Genomic DNA, 16,625 nt, shown 5'->3' on the forward strand with positions numbered 1-16,625 from the left:
ACACACAAGAACAAAGCAGGCGAGTGACAGTGAATGGAGGCAGAGAGACGAGGAGGAGGAGAGGACACACACTGCACACATCATTATGTGTGTGTTAACAGCGTGTGTGTGTGTGTGCGTGTGTGTGTGTAGGTAGCAGGTGGTGTGACTCAGGAGGTCGTACACACACACCTGTGGGCGGGGTCAGAGGTCAGATGCTGTACAGCTGCTCTGTACGCTGGGCTGCTGAACTCTGTCTGCAGGAACACACACACACACACACACACACACACACACACACACACACACAGAAACAACATGGCTGCTTGTTGTCGGCAGCAGGAGAATAAAATGCTGAAAACGTGAGCAGAGTTTGGCTCAGATTTAATCTGTCGGTTTGTTTAAAGCAGAAAATATTTTCAGACCAAAAAAATCTCTTCTGTGATTATGACACTTTTATGTATTTTTACATTTCTTACAAAAATATTCTAAAACTACAAAGTTCTTGCAATTTGCAAAAATGTTTAGTTATTTTGTTCTCACTGAAAGTTGAATCACACAGTGACACACGCTTTTTAAAATTTTTATTTTTGTCATTTTACTGACGCTGCTCATCTCCATGTGAGAAAACGTTCCAGTAAAAGACGTTTTCACCGTCATTGCTTAGCCCCGCCCATGACGACTGTGATTGGTTAAAACAAATACAAACAAGCTGGAGTGTTTTTTTTACCTCCAGCAGAGGGACGATGTGGACGACGTGTGAGTCCAGATGTTTCTGTAGTTTAGGCGCATTGCTGTGGAGACACACGTGACTACATACATGTTCCTACATCTCGGTCTCGGTCTCGGTCTCCATCTCAGTCTCCGTCTCCGTCTCCGCCTCAGCCTCCGTCTCGGTGGTGTCAGTGGTGGTCTGAGTGTTGGAGTATTTCTCGGAGCAGAGTGCAGTAATTTTGCAGCAGATGCTAAGTGACAATCAGAGCTGTCACAGCGTCTCTGGAGACATCGAGACAGACAGAGACAGAGAGACACTCGAGGTGTTAAAGGACCTTCTGCCAAGTGTACAGTCGCTGGCAGCCGCCGCCGCAAACGCCTCCATCTGCAGCCTGACTGACAGGTAACGGCAATGGAAGTGACAGCTGACAGAGACAGAGACAGAGACAGAGACACAGAGAGACAGAGACAGACAGACAGAGATGAAGAGAGAGACAGAGAAAGACAGACATTTTTGTCCACAGATTTTTTTTTTTGACGCTGTTTCTTTTCTCAAAAACAAACTTTATCCCTCTCTTTACTGCTGGACCACAAACATATGAAAGGGTTCGTACGGTCATGGAAAACCTGGAAAAGCCCTGGAAGAAAAAAGAAAAAATCGGTGCTAATATATAGACAAAACAGACATTTAAAGTTGTGTGCCCCTCCCCTTAAGTCAGAATAAAAACATAAGTCCATCGCTAGTGCTTTAAAAACATATATTTTTCACTCTGTGATGTCGCTCTGTGATGTCTTCTGTGACATCCCTCTATGATATAGCTCTTTGATGACCTCTGCGACGTCGCGCTATGATGTCACTCTGTGACGTCGCTCGCTCTGTGATGTCTTCTGTGATGTCGCTCTGTGATGTCGCTCTGGGATGTCTTCTGTGACGTCGCTCTGTGATGTCTTCTTGCTCTGTGATGTCTTCTGTGACGTCGCTCTGATGATGTCTTTGTGACGACATCCTCTATGATGTCACTCTGTGACGTCACTCTGTGATGTCACTCTGTGATGTCTCTCTGTGATGTCTTCTGTGACGTCGCTCTATGATGTCACTCTGTAACGTCTCTCTGTGATGTCGCTCTGTGATGTCGCTCTGTGATGTCACTCTGTGATGTCGCTCTGTGATGTCTTCTGTGACGTCGCTCTGTGATGTCTTCTGTGACGTCTCTCTGTGATGTCTTCTGTGACATCGTGACGTCGCTCTGTGATGTTGCTCCGTGATGTCGCTCTGTGACATCGCTCTGTGACGGCGCTCTGTGATGTCGCTCTGTGATGTCGGTTTGGTGTGTCTGGGCATAAAGGATTTCTTTGTGATTTTGGGCGAACTGCTCCTTTAAAAGCAGCAGAAACCTTCAGTTCAGTCAGAGTCTTTGAGTTTTAGGAGCTCTGTGTTAATATCAGTTTGACATCATCTTCATCATCATTTAAACCTTCATCAGGCTTATCTTCATCACCTGACTCCTCCTCCTCCTCCTCCTCCTGCTCCTCTTTGGCTCTCAGCAGGATTTTTTCTCTGCAGCCATAAAGACAGTTTTTACCTCTGTGCTACTTTATATGTCTCTGTCTCACTGGACACACACACACACACACACACACACACACCTACACACCGGGACGCCCTCTGCCCTCGTCACGCTCTGCCCTGCAGGGTCCAGGGATTTTATGACTGGCAGAGGTGTGTGTGTGTGTGCGTGTGTGTGTGTGTGTGTGTGTGTGTGGTGGTTAACTGCTTCAGCGCTGAGGCAGAAAATGACGCAGCGGTCGGCTGAGCTCAGTGAGGTTTTTATGGAGCCAAAGGCCGTCCGTCCTCCATCGCTTCCTCCTCCTGATCCTCTTTACTCCCTCTCTTCCTCCGTCCTCTGTCCGTCTTTTCTCCCGACTCCAACTGTCCATTTTTGTCCTCCTTTTCTGTCTCCTCCTCTTTCCTTCACCTTCATCCTTCTTTATTCTTCCTCTCCTACTTCATACTTTCCTCCTCCACTTTCCTTATTCTCCTTTCCTCCTTCTCAGCTTTTGTAAATAATAATTTCCAGGCCTGGAAAAGTTTTGGAGGAGGAGGAGCAGGAGGAGATAAAGCAGAGAGGTGATGAAGGGGGAGATAAGGAGAGAGAGAGGAGGAGACGAGTGTTTCCAAACAGACACTTGAGATGATACGGAGGGAAAAAACCGTTTGGGTAAAGAACGACAGCATCTCTCCGTCTCTGCGCTCTTATCTCCTCTCCACAGTCTGAGCAGGAAGCCGAGGTGACTCAAGGTGAACAGCCAGGCGGCCATATTAAACACAAACCGGGGGGAGGAGGAGAGGAGAGGAGAGGAGAGGAGAATAAAGGAGGAAAATATAGGAGGAGAACGGGTGAGGGAAGCAAAAATCACCGCCACAAAAGAGCTACAGTTCCTCTGAGTCGAGGCAAAGACACAAAATAGAAATTTAACCCTTTAACACCTGGATCCACGTCTGCTTTTATGCTGTATGCAGACGCCGTCGACAAACATTCAAACCGCTGAAACCAGAGAAAACTGAGAGAAACTTAAATCACAAAAAGTAGCAAAAGGTAACAAGGAAATGACCTGATATGTTAAAAAATAAAAAAATCAAGCCAATTTGCAGGTTTTCAAAAGTTAAAGGTACATATGAAAATATACCAGTAAAATAGTAATAATAATATAGCACAATAATGAGCACATTGGTTTGGTTTCTTCTTGAAACAAAAACAAAGACAACAAGCAACTTGGTGAGAAATGTTTTATACATTTTTTATTCAGTTTTTTCTTTTTAAAAGCAAGTAAAAATTTTTGAAAGAACTATAATTAAAGTGATCATAATTATATTTTTAGAGTTTTTTATGGAATAATTTTATTGTTTAAGCAGGTTTTTTTTAAGTGTGTGTGCTTCTTTGTTGGTTTGTTTGTTTTTACTCAGTTTCTGGTATTTTCTTGTCCTTTTTACTAATTTCTGGGTCGTTTCTTCTTAACTTGCCCTCTGCCTCTCCATGTGTTTGAAAGAATTAAAGCCCGTTTGCTCCGGTTTCAAAGGGTTAAAACAGTCTGAGTGAAAAACATATAAATGATGCACTGTGACGCTGGTGACAGCAGCATGTTTGTGTTGATCAGCAGCGGCTTTATGACACACGTGTGTCACACGTGTCACGGTGACGTTCCAGCTGCAAACTAACAGCCAGAGTCCAACGATCGAGGTCATTAAACGCAAACTCTGTTAACCCTTCACATGACCCACTTCTCACACATACAGCCATGATAATGAACTGTGGCGTGTTATTAACGTGTTAATCTCATGCGTGTTCCTGGACGAGGCGTTCAGGAACACGCATGTTTACGTGTGTTTGGATGTTTTTTATTAATATTTATGTTAGAGGATCAGCGAGGCGGCTTCAGTCAGTCAGTCAGGCCCTCAGATACAGCACTTTATCTGAGTGTGTGTGTGTGTGTGTGTGTGCTCAGTGAACAGCTGTTTCTCTCTGTGTCTCTAATCCAGCGGCTGACCTCAGCTCGTCATGTTTCATTTCCTCTTTCCTTTATTTTAATTTCACTTCGGTCTGGTTTTTATTTATTTATTTATTTATTTTGGTCAAAATGATTCAAAAGATTCAAAAAAACAACAAAATATTTTATAACAGCAGAGAAAGAAACACATGAGAACCAGGCCTCTGTGTGTGTGTGTGTGTGTGTGTGTGTGGATTAGGGGCTGGTCTTAATCTCCGGAGGTTAAATTAGAGGATTGAGGTCGGATGTTAACACACAGCTCCACATCTGTGACTTCTTCTTTGCGTTTTCTTGAGCTTCTGTCTCTCTTTTTGTTCCTCTCTTTTTCGGGAGTGAGCTGTAAATTTCCCTGAAGGTTTCAGTGAATCCTGTTAAAGCCGCTGCAGAAGCTCCCAAACACAAAATAACAAATCTGTTCTGCGTCGGTGTTTGTCGGACAGCAGTGCTCATGTTCTCTCCTCAGCTGCTGTCAGGACGCACACGAGCACACACACGCCTCCCAATGTTCACTTACAACACACACACACACACACACACACACACACACTCTCTGACAAACAACATCATCAATAGAGGAAGTAATCGATAGTGATTTGTTGTGTTGCAGGAAATAAAGCGGCAGATATTTTCTGGCAGGCTGAGTTCCTCCTGATAACAACATCATTATGGGATGGAAATAAAATGTGAAAACGTGGCAGGAAGTGGCCAAAAGTATGTGGACATCCAGTCTGTTAGCTGAACATCCTGCAGCTAAAACACACAGACAGAGAGAGAGAGAGAGAGAGGAGCGGCTGGTTTATTCAGGCAGCAACAAGACGACTCAAAGCGCTTCACATAAAACATCAAAGTCATCGAGGCAAAGTGCAAAAGAAACACATTAAAAAAGGACATTTAATGCATAAAAAACCTTAGAGAATAGACAATAAAACAAGGTAAAACACACTAAGACAGGTATGAAATACAAGAATAAAAGCTACAGTGCAGTGTGAAATGTGAACAAATGTTTGATTTAATAAAAATCAGAAACAAAGAGAAAAGTCTTCAGGAAGGGGTGTCCACATACTTGTGGCCACATATTAACCCTTTGAAACTGGACCAAACTGGCTTGAGTGCTTTCAAAAACACAGGAAGAAGGCAATGAGTGACGAAAGAAGAAATGACCCAGAAATTAATGAGAAATTAGGAAAAATTACCAGAAAATAAGTAAAAAAAAAAAAAATAATGATTTACATATTTTACAGGAGGTTTTGGGATTTAAAAAAAAAATTATCTGACAAACCTTATGATTTATAGATAATGAAAATAGTTTAGAAAAAGCTCACTGTTACTTTTTAAAAAGTTAAAATCATCACTTTATGTATAAAACGAAACTAACTTAAGTTTAACTGTAAAAAAAAAAAAAGTTCAGTCAGTTTTCAAATACTTCTCTGATTTTCTGTTTAAATGTTCTTGCCGAGTTTTAAAAAAGTCAGAAACTTGTGGGACGGCACTTTTATTTCACCTCAAAAACTCAAATCTTCCTAAAATCTGCCTCTGAAGTTATCAGAGAGTTGAAAAGACGGCGAGCAGCTGAATCTTGATCCGTGTTTTAATCTACAAACGGCGGTCTGAAAGTTTGTTAATGAGATTTGGGAGTTTCAGGAGTCCACTGTGAGGACGCGTGTAGCAGTGTGTGTGTATCAGTGTGTGTTAGTGCGTGTGTGTGTGTGTGTTGTCGTCACTCGTCTCCTCCTGATGAGCTGATGGAGGGAAACTGTGTTGAGGTGGAGAAGCAACAGGTGACAACAGAGAGCTGAACGGAGCGATGACACACCTGACAAACTCAAACACCACTTAAACTGTCTGTCAGCGTCACCATGGCAACTCTGTGTGTGTGTCTGTGTGTGTGTGTGTGTGTGTGTCTTTGGGGAGCAGAGGCATGTTCAGGCAGGTTGGATGTGGATGTACACACACACGCGCACACACGCGCACACACACGCACACACACAGTGTTTGCATTGCTTTGCATACAGCCTGAGGTCACGCAGAGCGGCCTTGTGTTTCCGTGACAACAGTGTGTGTGTTTCTGTGTGTGTGACAGGTAAAAATAAAGCCCTGTCCCAGTCCCCTCTCCTTCCCGTGTCCTCCACGGTGGGCGTGGGTCCGCCGGCGGCTCGTTATGTGATGTCACGGGTGGCCGAGCAGCCAATGGAGCGATCGGGGCAAAACTAATAAATAAACACATGGAGAGTGAGCACGCCGCTGCAGGGGCTGCTGGGTAGTTTGGCCTGACAGATCCGCTGTGTGGACCGACTGCTGATCTCCGCAGCGTGCTCATTTGTCTGCCTGAAATCCCCAAATCCTGTTTGTGCTCCGTTTTCTCTGCTGATGAAACAGCTTTTAGCTGGTTGCTCTGAGGCCGTCAGATACGTTCAGTCAGCGAGACGACGCGACGCTTTTGGTTTTTATTCATGTGAAGTGAATATTTTTGGTTTTTGTGATGAACATGTTTGACCAAACTTTGCACCAGTTAATCAGAGAACGAGAGTCACACAGACGGTTTAGTTTGACCTGTGAGGCGTGTTTCCACTTTAACTCTGAATCCTGGACATTTATCACACACTTTTCTTTATTTATCAGTGGACAGGGATGAAGCTTCATATCTTTTTCTTTGAACCATCCTGAGTGATTTGGCAAAAATGCATAACCCTGTCTCCACCATCACAAATGGTGTAATTTTGTCGATTTTTTATGAAAACATGTAGGTTTGGAAGGCATGTTTTCTTTTTAAAAAAGGGCAAAAAATTTAGAGAAAAAAAAAGCCAAGAAAAAATGCCAAGAATTTCTAGAGGAAAAAAATTCCAAAAATAAACAACAACAACAACAACAAACAATTTAAGAAAAATAATCACCAAAAGATTTAAGAGAAAACAAAAAGACCAAAGAAACACTAATTGCCGAAAAATCTGAAAGAATAAAAAGCATAAAAAAGTTTTTTAAAAAATTGTTAAAGATTTTAAAGAATTATTTTTACAGTAAAACAATCACCAAAAAAACTGACTGAAATCTCTTCTTCAAAGATCCACAGCATTTTTTAGAGAAAAAAAAGGAAAATTGAAAAAAAGAATCACCAATATTTTCTCACAAATCAAAATTACCATTTTAAAAACAAAGAGAACATGCCTTCCAAACCATACATTTTTGAAGAAAAATTACCCCTTTTTTCTAATTTAAAATTGCCCAAAAGTTTTAAAGACAAAAAAAAATTAAGCAAGTTTTCTTTAAAATTCACAGTAAATTATTTCATCATAATGTTTTGCCTTTTTTGTTTCATGTTAATAGTTTTGGTGAGTCAAAGTCAAGTCAGTCAAGTCAAAGACACAAACAACAACAACAAAAAGATCGATTTAATTATAAATATTTAATCGAGAAGCAGTGATAAAAAATTATATTTCAATGTTTTTTGTCAAAATAAGCTGAATAATTCTTTTATTGTAACGTGATACTCGACTGACGGCTGAAATAACAGCGAAGACCTTGATTACACTACAGGCTCAGGTCAAACCCTCAAAAAACGCTGGATCCTACATTTCCCATAATGCAACACCGGAGCGGGTCCTGTCAGTTTGAATCCCAAATCAAACATTTAACGGACGGACAGACAGACAGGGAGGCTCTCTGAGCGAAATTAAACCGAAACAGAGTTTAAATACGGACCATTTTAATGTAACAGAGTTTATTTGATTTGATTTAGTTTAGTTTAGTTTAGTTTCGTTTAGTTTAGTTTAGAGCTACAAACGCTGTGGATGGGCTGTGGATGCTAACGGGACTTTAGCCGGTTTGTTTGGATTAAAGTCGCCATGAAGCTGCTGTAAAGTTACAGGTGAGTTCACTCTGTTTGTTAGCATGTTTGTTAGCATGTTAGCTGGCTCTTAGCATGTTTGTTTAGCCTAGCTGGTTAGTTAGCACGAGAGGAGGTTTTCTGCAGGTTGCTGTTTACTAGTTGGTTTCGTCAGCAGGTTAGTCGGCTAATTAGCAGACTGTTTAGCAGGTTAGCTGGTTGTGTAGCATGGTAACATTAGCCTGTTAGTCATTAAGCTAGGTCTCTGGTTATTAGTTACCAGGTTAGTTAGTTTGTTAGCAGGTTAGATGGTTTTCTAGCAGGTTTGCTGGTTAGCGTATTAGTTATCTGAGACTTTAGTGTGTTACTATAGGAAGTTAGTTAGCTATGTATTTGGTTTGGTTTAGCTGGTTATCTAGCATGTTAGCTTGTTTGTTAGCCAGCTTTTACCTCAGTTTCTGCTTAGTTTACTCGTTTGGTCAGTTAGCAGGTTAGCTGTCAGGTGGTTGTCTTGTCTGTTTTCTGGTTAGTTGGTGGGTGAGGTGTTAAGTTAGTAGGCTGCTGTGGTTAGTTTGGATTTTAGCTTGTTGGTTAGCTAAGAATTTAGTGTGCTAGTTAACATGTGAAGTGCTTTACTTTGCAGGTTAGCTCGTTGGTTAGCCACCACTGTAACACATTTTACCTAAAATGTGTCAAACTACTGACAGCTCTACTTACCAGCATGAAATTAATTTACTCTGACACTACAGTATTCACAACAACAGTATACTACTGTTAAATTGATTATAGTACTACTAGAATACTAGGCCTACTTGTCCTAAAAATAAAAGTACTTCATAATGCAGTAAAATCATGAGTTCACTGTTTTGTCAATTTCTGGCTCCAAAAACATCCAGATTTACGGTGTTTTACTGTGTGTTGGTGTGTCACTGTCAGAAACAGTCTGCTTTTTTACGTCTGTGTGTTACAGTGAGTGGTTAGTCTTTAAATTAATGCGGTGTCTCTGCTGGTTGTTTAGTTACCAGGTTGTTGAGTTAGCAGATTTTCTGGTTAGTTAGTTGGCTGCTTCTGACTACAATGATGTACTCTTTATGAATACATCTGACCAGTGCCTCAAGAAGCTGGTTATTATTGTGCTTTATCTTTTATTTCTGGCTATGAAACCTTGAACACACTGTTTGCTGCTGCTGTATGGCCTTCTCTGTTTCACTGGCTGCTTTTCGTATAGAAATCTCTGCTCATACTGCTTCTCTCTTATCTGTGTACGTACGTGAGTACAAACCACACCCATTATGCTCTGCGTCTTCACAATATTTTGTTGATGTTGGGCTCAAACAGAAAAAAGTTTTAAAATACACATGTAGTCATTTTCAGAAGGACCTGAAAATGTCTGAGCTGATTTCTGTCCGAGAGTTTGAGTGAATTTTTAAGTACTGAGAAAATATCGTTGCGTGGTTTTACTGCAGTAAGCCTTTTTCTGTTTTCATGTACGCTGCAAACATGACTGTTATTCAAATAATCACTGAAATCATTGTAGACAGTTGCACATGTTTATGGGTTTGACTGGTTTTTGTGTTGTGTTTAACTAGAGGTGCTTGACAGCTGTGTTTCTCTGCCTGTTTTTAGTGTTATTACAATTAGGGGTCGACAATATATCAGCCTGGGAGATTACTGAGGCCGATATTTGGCATTTTGCCAATTATCTGTATCTGTATTTTATTTTATTGATCGTTGATAAAATTAATTAATTAAAAAGTGCAAAGTACGTGTCAGCATGGGGTGAACTTTTACTTCTTAAAACCCCTATTTTTATTTATTATTTTTTTAATTTAAATTTTCACTAAACTTTATTAAAACTTTAACGGGAATTTTCTGTATATGATGTTGAAAATTCCAGTTTTTTTAAACATTTGCTAAAGGCAGGTGTTGGTTATATTGGCTCGGAGGTCGGCTGTGCAATAGTAGAATATTAGCAGGTTTGGGGATTTTCTTCAGCAGATGCACAATATTGTTTTTTTTTTTTTGCAGATGTATAACAACTCATTTGGGCAATAACTGATTTTGATATTGTTCCCTCCTAATGTCAGTGCTGATCAGGTCTCTTCTGTAGTGAATGAACGTCACTTTCTGCAGACTCTGATGGTGATAGAGACATGAAACACGCTTTTCACCGTCTGTAATATTCATTCATTCATTCATTCATTCATTCATTCATTCATTCTGCAAAATAAGAAAAATACTTTAATTTAGGGCTGATATTTAATGATTCTTCACTTTGTTAATTTAAAAGAATCAGTTTGTGATATCAGCAGAAATCAACACAGATTCTTATATTTCACTTTAAAACCAAAAACAGCCGACACCGGAGACGTGTCGATGTTATCATGCATCCCTGATATTTAGCGTGTTAGCTTGTTGGTTAGCAGCCTGTAGTTAATGAAGCTACGTGTAAACATGGTGTCCCTGTTACCAGGTAAACTGGTTGGTCAGCAGGTTAAACGGTTAGTCAGTGGGTGAGCTGTTTAGTTAGTGAGCTGCTGTAATTAGAATGAGCTTTTAGCAGCTGTTGATTAGCAGGTTAATCCGCTGATTAGCAGGTTAATTAGCAGCTAAGCTAATTAGCATGTTAGTATGATAGAGCTAGCTGTGTTTATTTTCCTTGCTGTTGATTTTAATGCACTCTAATAACTGACTGCCCTGGTGCTTTAAACACACACACACACACACACACACACACACACACACACACACACACACACACACACATTAATACACACTTTCATGAGTCTGTGTGTGTGTATGTACATATTTTAGCTTTAGCGATTAGCTTTGGTTTGAGTGCTGCCTCAGAGAACCATTGAGTGGGTTTAACACCGTAGAAACTCACTGCGGCTGGAATTAACCAGCTTTACTTTGCTGTGTGTGTGTGTGTGTGTGTGTGTGTGTGTGTGTGTGTGTGTGTGTGTGTGTGTGTGTGTGTGTGTGTGTGTGTGTGTGTGTGTTGGGCTGCAGGAGGAATGCCACACTAAATTGCCAAAATGAGGTGTAAATGTCTGGAGGCAGATGAGCTGCCTTTAGTGAGCGCAGCACTGAATATTTCACCAGCAGCTTCAGGAGAGTGTGTATTTGTGTGTCTGTGTGTAATGCTCAGTGTGTTTGTTTGTGTGTGTGTGTGTGCATGTGCGTGTGTGTGTGCGCACGCTTGGCAGCCACAGCCAATCATCGTCCATCATTGAATTTTGGTTCTGACAGCTGGAAGAGGCAGAAAGTCCCTAAACGCCTCAGAGAAACACTTAACTGCCTCCAGTGTTGCTCAGGCGAGTGTGTGTGTGTGTGTGTGTGTGTGTGTGTGTGTGTGTGTGTGTGTCTCTCAGTGTGAGTGTTGACATTAGAGGTGAGTTGTACAGAGTGTAATTGTCTCATTACATTCAGTAATCATCTGCAGTCTGATGTTTGAATCGGCTAACAGCCTCTGTTACACCTGAGCTGCTGTTTGACCTTTGACCTGCTGTTACTGGTACTTGAGGCAAGCACCTCTGGGTTGACCTTTGACCTCTGGACTTTGGTATTACCTCTTTGCTTTTATCTGACAAAATGAGGAACATATAAAACTTTGAATCTTCTGATTTTATTCAGTAGTTTAGACATTTTTCTCTGTTTCTGCATCAGCTTCATTATCTCTCCAGGCTGATTAGAAGCTAATTTTGATTAAATTAAAATCCAGATTGGATTGACCGCATTATAACCTTGTGATAGATTTGTTTGAATCTTCTCAAACAGGCGTCTAACAATCCTTCAGTTGAAACCATCTGGGAACATGAAACATCTTCAAAACAAACACGTTTGACTTCTCATTCGGGGTATTACAGCAGCTGTTTAAATGGTTTCTATAACTGTCACAGTCACCATATTACTGTACAGATCACATGACTGTCTGCTTTATAATGAGGCATCTTGAATATTTTGTGGTTTTAATGTCACACAACACTGAACAATGTGATGTAATGTTTTGGGGGCCCTGGGGCCACAAGCACATGAGCTTATTTTCTTTCTCTAACTGTGAATGTTGTCAGGCTGTTGGCAGCTATAGGAGAAGTAGGCCGACTCAAAAGTTTTTCATTCCTGAGAAGTTGAAGTCAGAGTCCTGCAGTCAGGAGAGGTTGGCCCTATTATCAGCACAATGTGCTTCAATTTACCTGAAGTTTGTTTAAGATGGAGCTTTTCATTTTTATATAATGCTGGAAAGTTTACTAGATAATAACAATTTCTTGAATACCCCTGCTGCAAACCATCTTCAAGGTGATACCACAATTATCTTCATGGATCAATAGACCGATTATTGATGATTAATTAACAGCTCTCACATTTAAACAGAGTTTTCAAATTACTGCACAATTCAGGATAAAATAAAAAGACCATGAACATGGAGATAATGGCTTACATGTAAGCTGAATTAAAATTCTGATAATAACATGATATTTTCATTATGACAATACATGTCCAAAAGCCCGCTCACACGCGGACATCTTGCCCATGTTGGGTATTTCGGTTATTTAAAAATTCTGTTAACCCTTTCCCCACTGGGGCTGCCAACTCCCAGGCATCTGCAGTGGGTCTCGTGCTTTTGGGCTCTATCTCACGCTCTTTTGATTTATCCAAAATGGAGCCAGCAGTGCATCAAAATGTTTGACTGTAGATGCTGCTGTAAATATATACTTGCTGAGTAAATCTTCAGGGTTCATGAATAAAATGCCAAAATGTTTCTGTCATGGTCGATAAAATGTGTAACATTTCTGAACTTTACCTGAAAAACTGAATTTTTGACAACATTTTGAATACTTCTACTGTTGTCCTCCAGTTTAGCTGTGGATGTGTTTTGTGCAGTAATTTGTTAAAAAGGTGAACCTATAGTGAGAGGTGTCAGTGTTTTGGTGTTTCGGTGTTTTGTTTGGATGAGGATGGTGATGATGGAGCAGGGAGGTGGAGGAGGAGGTGTCACATCCATCAGCCTGACTGCAGACAGGAAGCCAAAAAGAGGAAGAAGAACAGCAGATTTAAATAAGTTAGGAGTTAGCAGCGTGCCTGATTAACTTTGAATGAGCTCTGGTTTCAGGGCGACACACACACAAACACACACACACACTGTCGTCGTCTTCATCATCGTCACTCTGAGGAATGTGTGTCCGTCTGCGGTTCCCTGCGACCTTTGACCTGCAGCTCTCACTGAGGTGTGACGTTTTGAAGCTGAAGCTGAAGCAGAGAGAGAATAGAGGGAAAATGTAAAAACCTCTGCGCTGTTTTCTGTTCTGATCTCTGACTGCCAGTCGTACATTTTTTATAAAACACGTGCTTTAAAATGTAGAAAGCTGTTTTCAAAGTGCTGTAACAACATGCAACGGACTGCTCGCTGCTCCTCCACGTTTTGTGTCTGATGAAAGATTGACGCTTGTTTCACCAGTTGGAAAAAAACAAAAAACAAAAAAATCAGAGCTTTGAGATTAAAGGGGAGCTTCGCTGTTTTTTCTTTTTTTTTACGTGTGGAAGAAGTCGAGCTGTTTGTCAGTCAGACGGCGTCGGCTCGGGCTGAAGAGGTTTTAAAAAAGGAAGAAGAATGTGTGGAGACGATATCTGTGGTTCTGCTGCATCGACTTTTATTCTCTCAGTTTTAAACTGTCCGCTGGAGTCTGACAGTGCTACAGCAGAGCGCTGATGAATCAGTACAGGACTCCTTAACGCTGTGAAGAGTTCACATTGTTGCCAAAATGTTGTATTTCACTGTACGTGCTCACTTTTTAAGTTATTCTACACGTTTGCTGCCCAGCCTTAAAATCATATACTGACACTGCAGCTTCAGAAATGATCTGAAGCTGCAGTGTCAGTATATGATTCATGATGATTCATTTAATGAAATAACTGCAAACATACTGAGATGAATTTTTACTTTCCTGTGGAGGGCAGGACTCCTGGAAGAGATGGATGATAATGCAGCTCTGTTATCCCTCGCAGAGGAGGAAATAACCTCATACTAACTGTGGACAACGTCCGCACAATCAGGCCTGGACATTGTCCAGAGTTGACCTTTCCCACATGTGGAACACAACAGGAGACTGTCCGTGTCAGTTCTCACCCACTGATAGTACTCTATTTGTTAGGTCTGACTGTGATATATCGTGTAGTTTTGGTGATTTTTAAAGAAAGAAAGAAAGAAACAAAAAGGCCAAAATGAGTTCTTTAAACACTCATTTTGGCCTGTTTTTTTATACACCATTTTATTTAACCAGAAATGGGTGTGAACCCCAAACCAGGACTGGTAAAACTGAAGTCTTTGGTAAAGAAAAAAATGGGGTTGTACCGTTGTGAAAAGGTGGGGCAAAACAAAAAAAAAAATAGTTTGGAGTCCTTGAAAAGTCAGTTTTGATTTTTTTTTGTCCATGAAAATGTTTGGGAATCCAGAGTTTATTTTATCGTTCAGGAATTTTCAGATTTTAATGAGAAAGACGACTGTTTCTAATCGTTTTTTGCCCCCCTGCTCTCGTTATCATCTTCTGTAATAAGAACAACTATTGCTGTCCATCCATCTGTCTGTCTGTCTCTTTGTCTCTCTGTCCGTCTGTGTGTCTCTCTGTCTGTCCGTCCGTGTGATTATTGAATGTCTTGAGTAAACTGCAGCATTGATCAGTCAGACTCTGAGTAAACTCTGCGGCTCTTTGAGCAAACGCCAACATCGATTTGTCCTCATAAGGAGGCTGACGGGAGGGTGGGGAGGTGGGGAGGAGGCGGCGTGGGTGGGGTCACTACTTCTGTCTGCCACTGTGACATCATCCTGCTGTGTACTTCCTGTTCCCATGGCGTCTTCTTGTTGTTAGTTGTTTCCTGGTTTCTTGTACGTCAGCAGCGGCAGCTTGCTGTTCGTCTGCAGAGTTCAGCGCTCTGCTGGGCGGCTGCAACATTTACAATGCTAATGTCCGCCTGCAGGGACGACAGTGTGTGCGTGTGTGTGCGCGCGCGTGTGTGTGTGTGTGTGTGTGTGTGTGTGTGTGCGCGTGTGTGCGCGTGTGTGCGTGTGTGCACGCTGAAGGCATTTTTCCTGAAAAACTGCAAACTATTTCTGCAGAACACCTCTGCAGTTTTGTTTGATATAAGATGGTAATTTGGGGCTTTTGTGAAGGCTCAGACTGCTGAGGACACTGAGGTCGAGTCCCGGCTGTTTTTGTCAGTTTTTTTTAAGAACGCATTGTGCATATTTTATAATCTAACTGCAGTTCTTTTAAGACTAAATAAATATTCAGTAAATCCCCACCAGATCTTTAACTGTGAAGAAGGGTTTAAAATGGTATTAAGAGCTATGTGTAGGAAAATAAAAATTACAGAAAATTAAATTCAACTTTTAAAAGAATAAATCAAATGTGAAAAGTCAAATAAAATCTTTAAAAGAACTAAATAAATAAATACAGGGACGTGCACCTTACCTGAGCCCAGTCACCTGTTCAGACCTGGAAGCAAATAAGAGACAGAAGTGTTTGAATTCTGACAGCCACTAAATACCTCATATTGAAATTTAAACACTGCTGAATTCATTGCATTGAAATATTTGACTGTGGAAAAAAAACATTTATATGACCTAATTTATTATGAATTCACATCTTTAAAATCAAAATGTGAATTTTCTTGATTTGCAATTTTAAAATCTAAATTTGACTTTTTTTCCCCCAATGTCCACAAATTCAGTCCCAAAAATTAAATTTTCAGATTTTTTTAAAATTGACTTGAGATTTTGGGGCTGTATTAAATATTACTTTAAATATTTGTTTATTTAGAAGTTAAAGACAATTATTTAAAGAAATAAAACTCACAGAATAAAAATAATAAATAAAATAATTTGTAACAATTGTAAATGGATACTTAAGGGGGGAACATGTTTTACAGACGTTTGTAAAAATTCATTTAGTTTTTACTTTACATAAATAATAACATAAGCAAAAATTTACAAATAAATAAGAGATATATTATAACTTAAGCACAAATTTAGAAAGTGTTATAGAATATGAGCAAATACATAAAAAGAAAAAAGAAAAAAAACAAATAGAAGATATTCAAAATTAAAAAAACCACATCAGTAAAAAAATAGTAACACAAGCAAAAAAGTATTAAAAAAATAAAAGAGGCAGAATAGAGTTGCAGGGGGCAACAAAATAAAACCAACATAAAATAAATAATATTGACAAAAAGTTGGGTTTCCTGCAGTGTTTTTCAGGGAGGTGGGCCTCCTTCGCCTCGGGCAAAGACCAGCCTCACTAACACCATAAAAAAATAAAAAATCAACACACTGTTTCAAAATAAAAGAGTAACCCTCGGGCTGAAGAGCAGAGACGATATTTCACACATGAAGTGTTATTATGGGATGCTCCGTGTATACAGTAATAACTCCAGACAGACGGACAGCGAGACGGAGAGGAATAAATGACTCATATCTGTGTTGTCCTGGTTGATGCTTTCAGGATGACAGGAAGTAGGGCAGAGTGTGTGTGTGTGTGTGTGTGTGTGTGTGTGTGTGTGTGTGTGTGTG

At 40.4% G+C, this 16,625-nt stretch overlaps 1 protein-coding gene across 1 annotated transcript in view; it reads left to right on the forward strand.

The window, feature by feature from the left end:
* The first annotated feature begins 10,513 nt into the window (after positions 1–10,513).
* The window catches only part of LOC121947792 (1-phosphatidylinositol 4,5-bisphosphate phosphodiesterase beta-1-like), a 33,371-nt gene continuing 27,259 nt past the window's right edge, over positions 10,514–16,625 (forward strand). Inside the window, exon 1 of the mRNA XM_042492908.1 lies at positions 10,514–10,560. Within this exon, the coding sequence (XP_042348842.1) occupies positions 10,514–10,560 (47 nt within the window). The remainder of the gene's footprint in view (positions 10,561–16,625) is intronic.

This window comes from Plectropomus leopardus, chromosome 9 (assembly GCF_008729295.1).
Source record: "Plectropomus leopardus isolate mb chromosome 9, YSFRI_Pleo_2.0, whole genome shotgun sequence".
Classification (NCBI taxonomy): Eukaryota; Metazoa; Chordata; class Actinopteri; order Perciformes; family Serranidae; genus Plectropomus; species Plectropomus leopardus.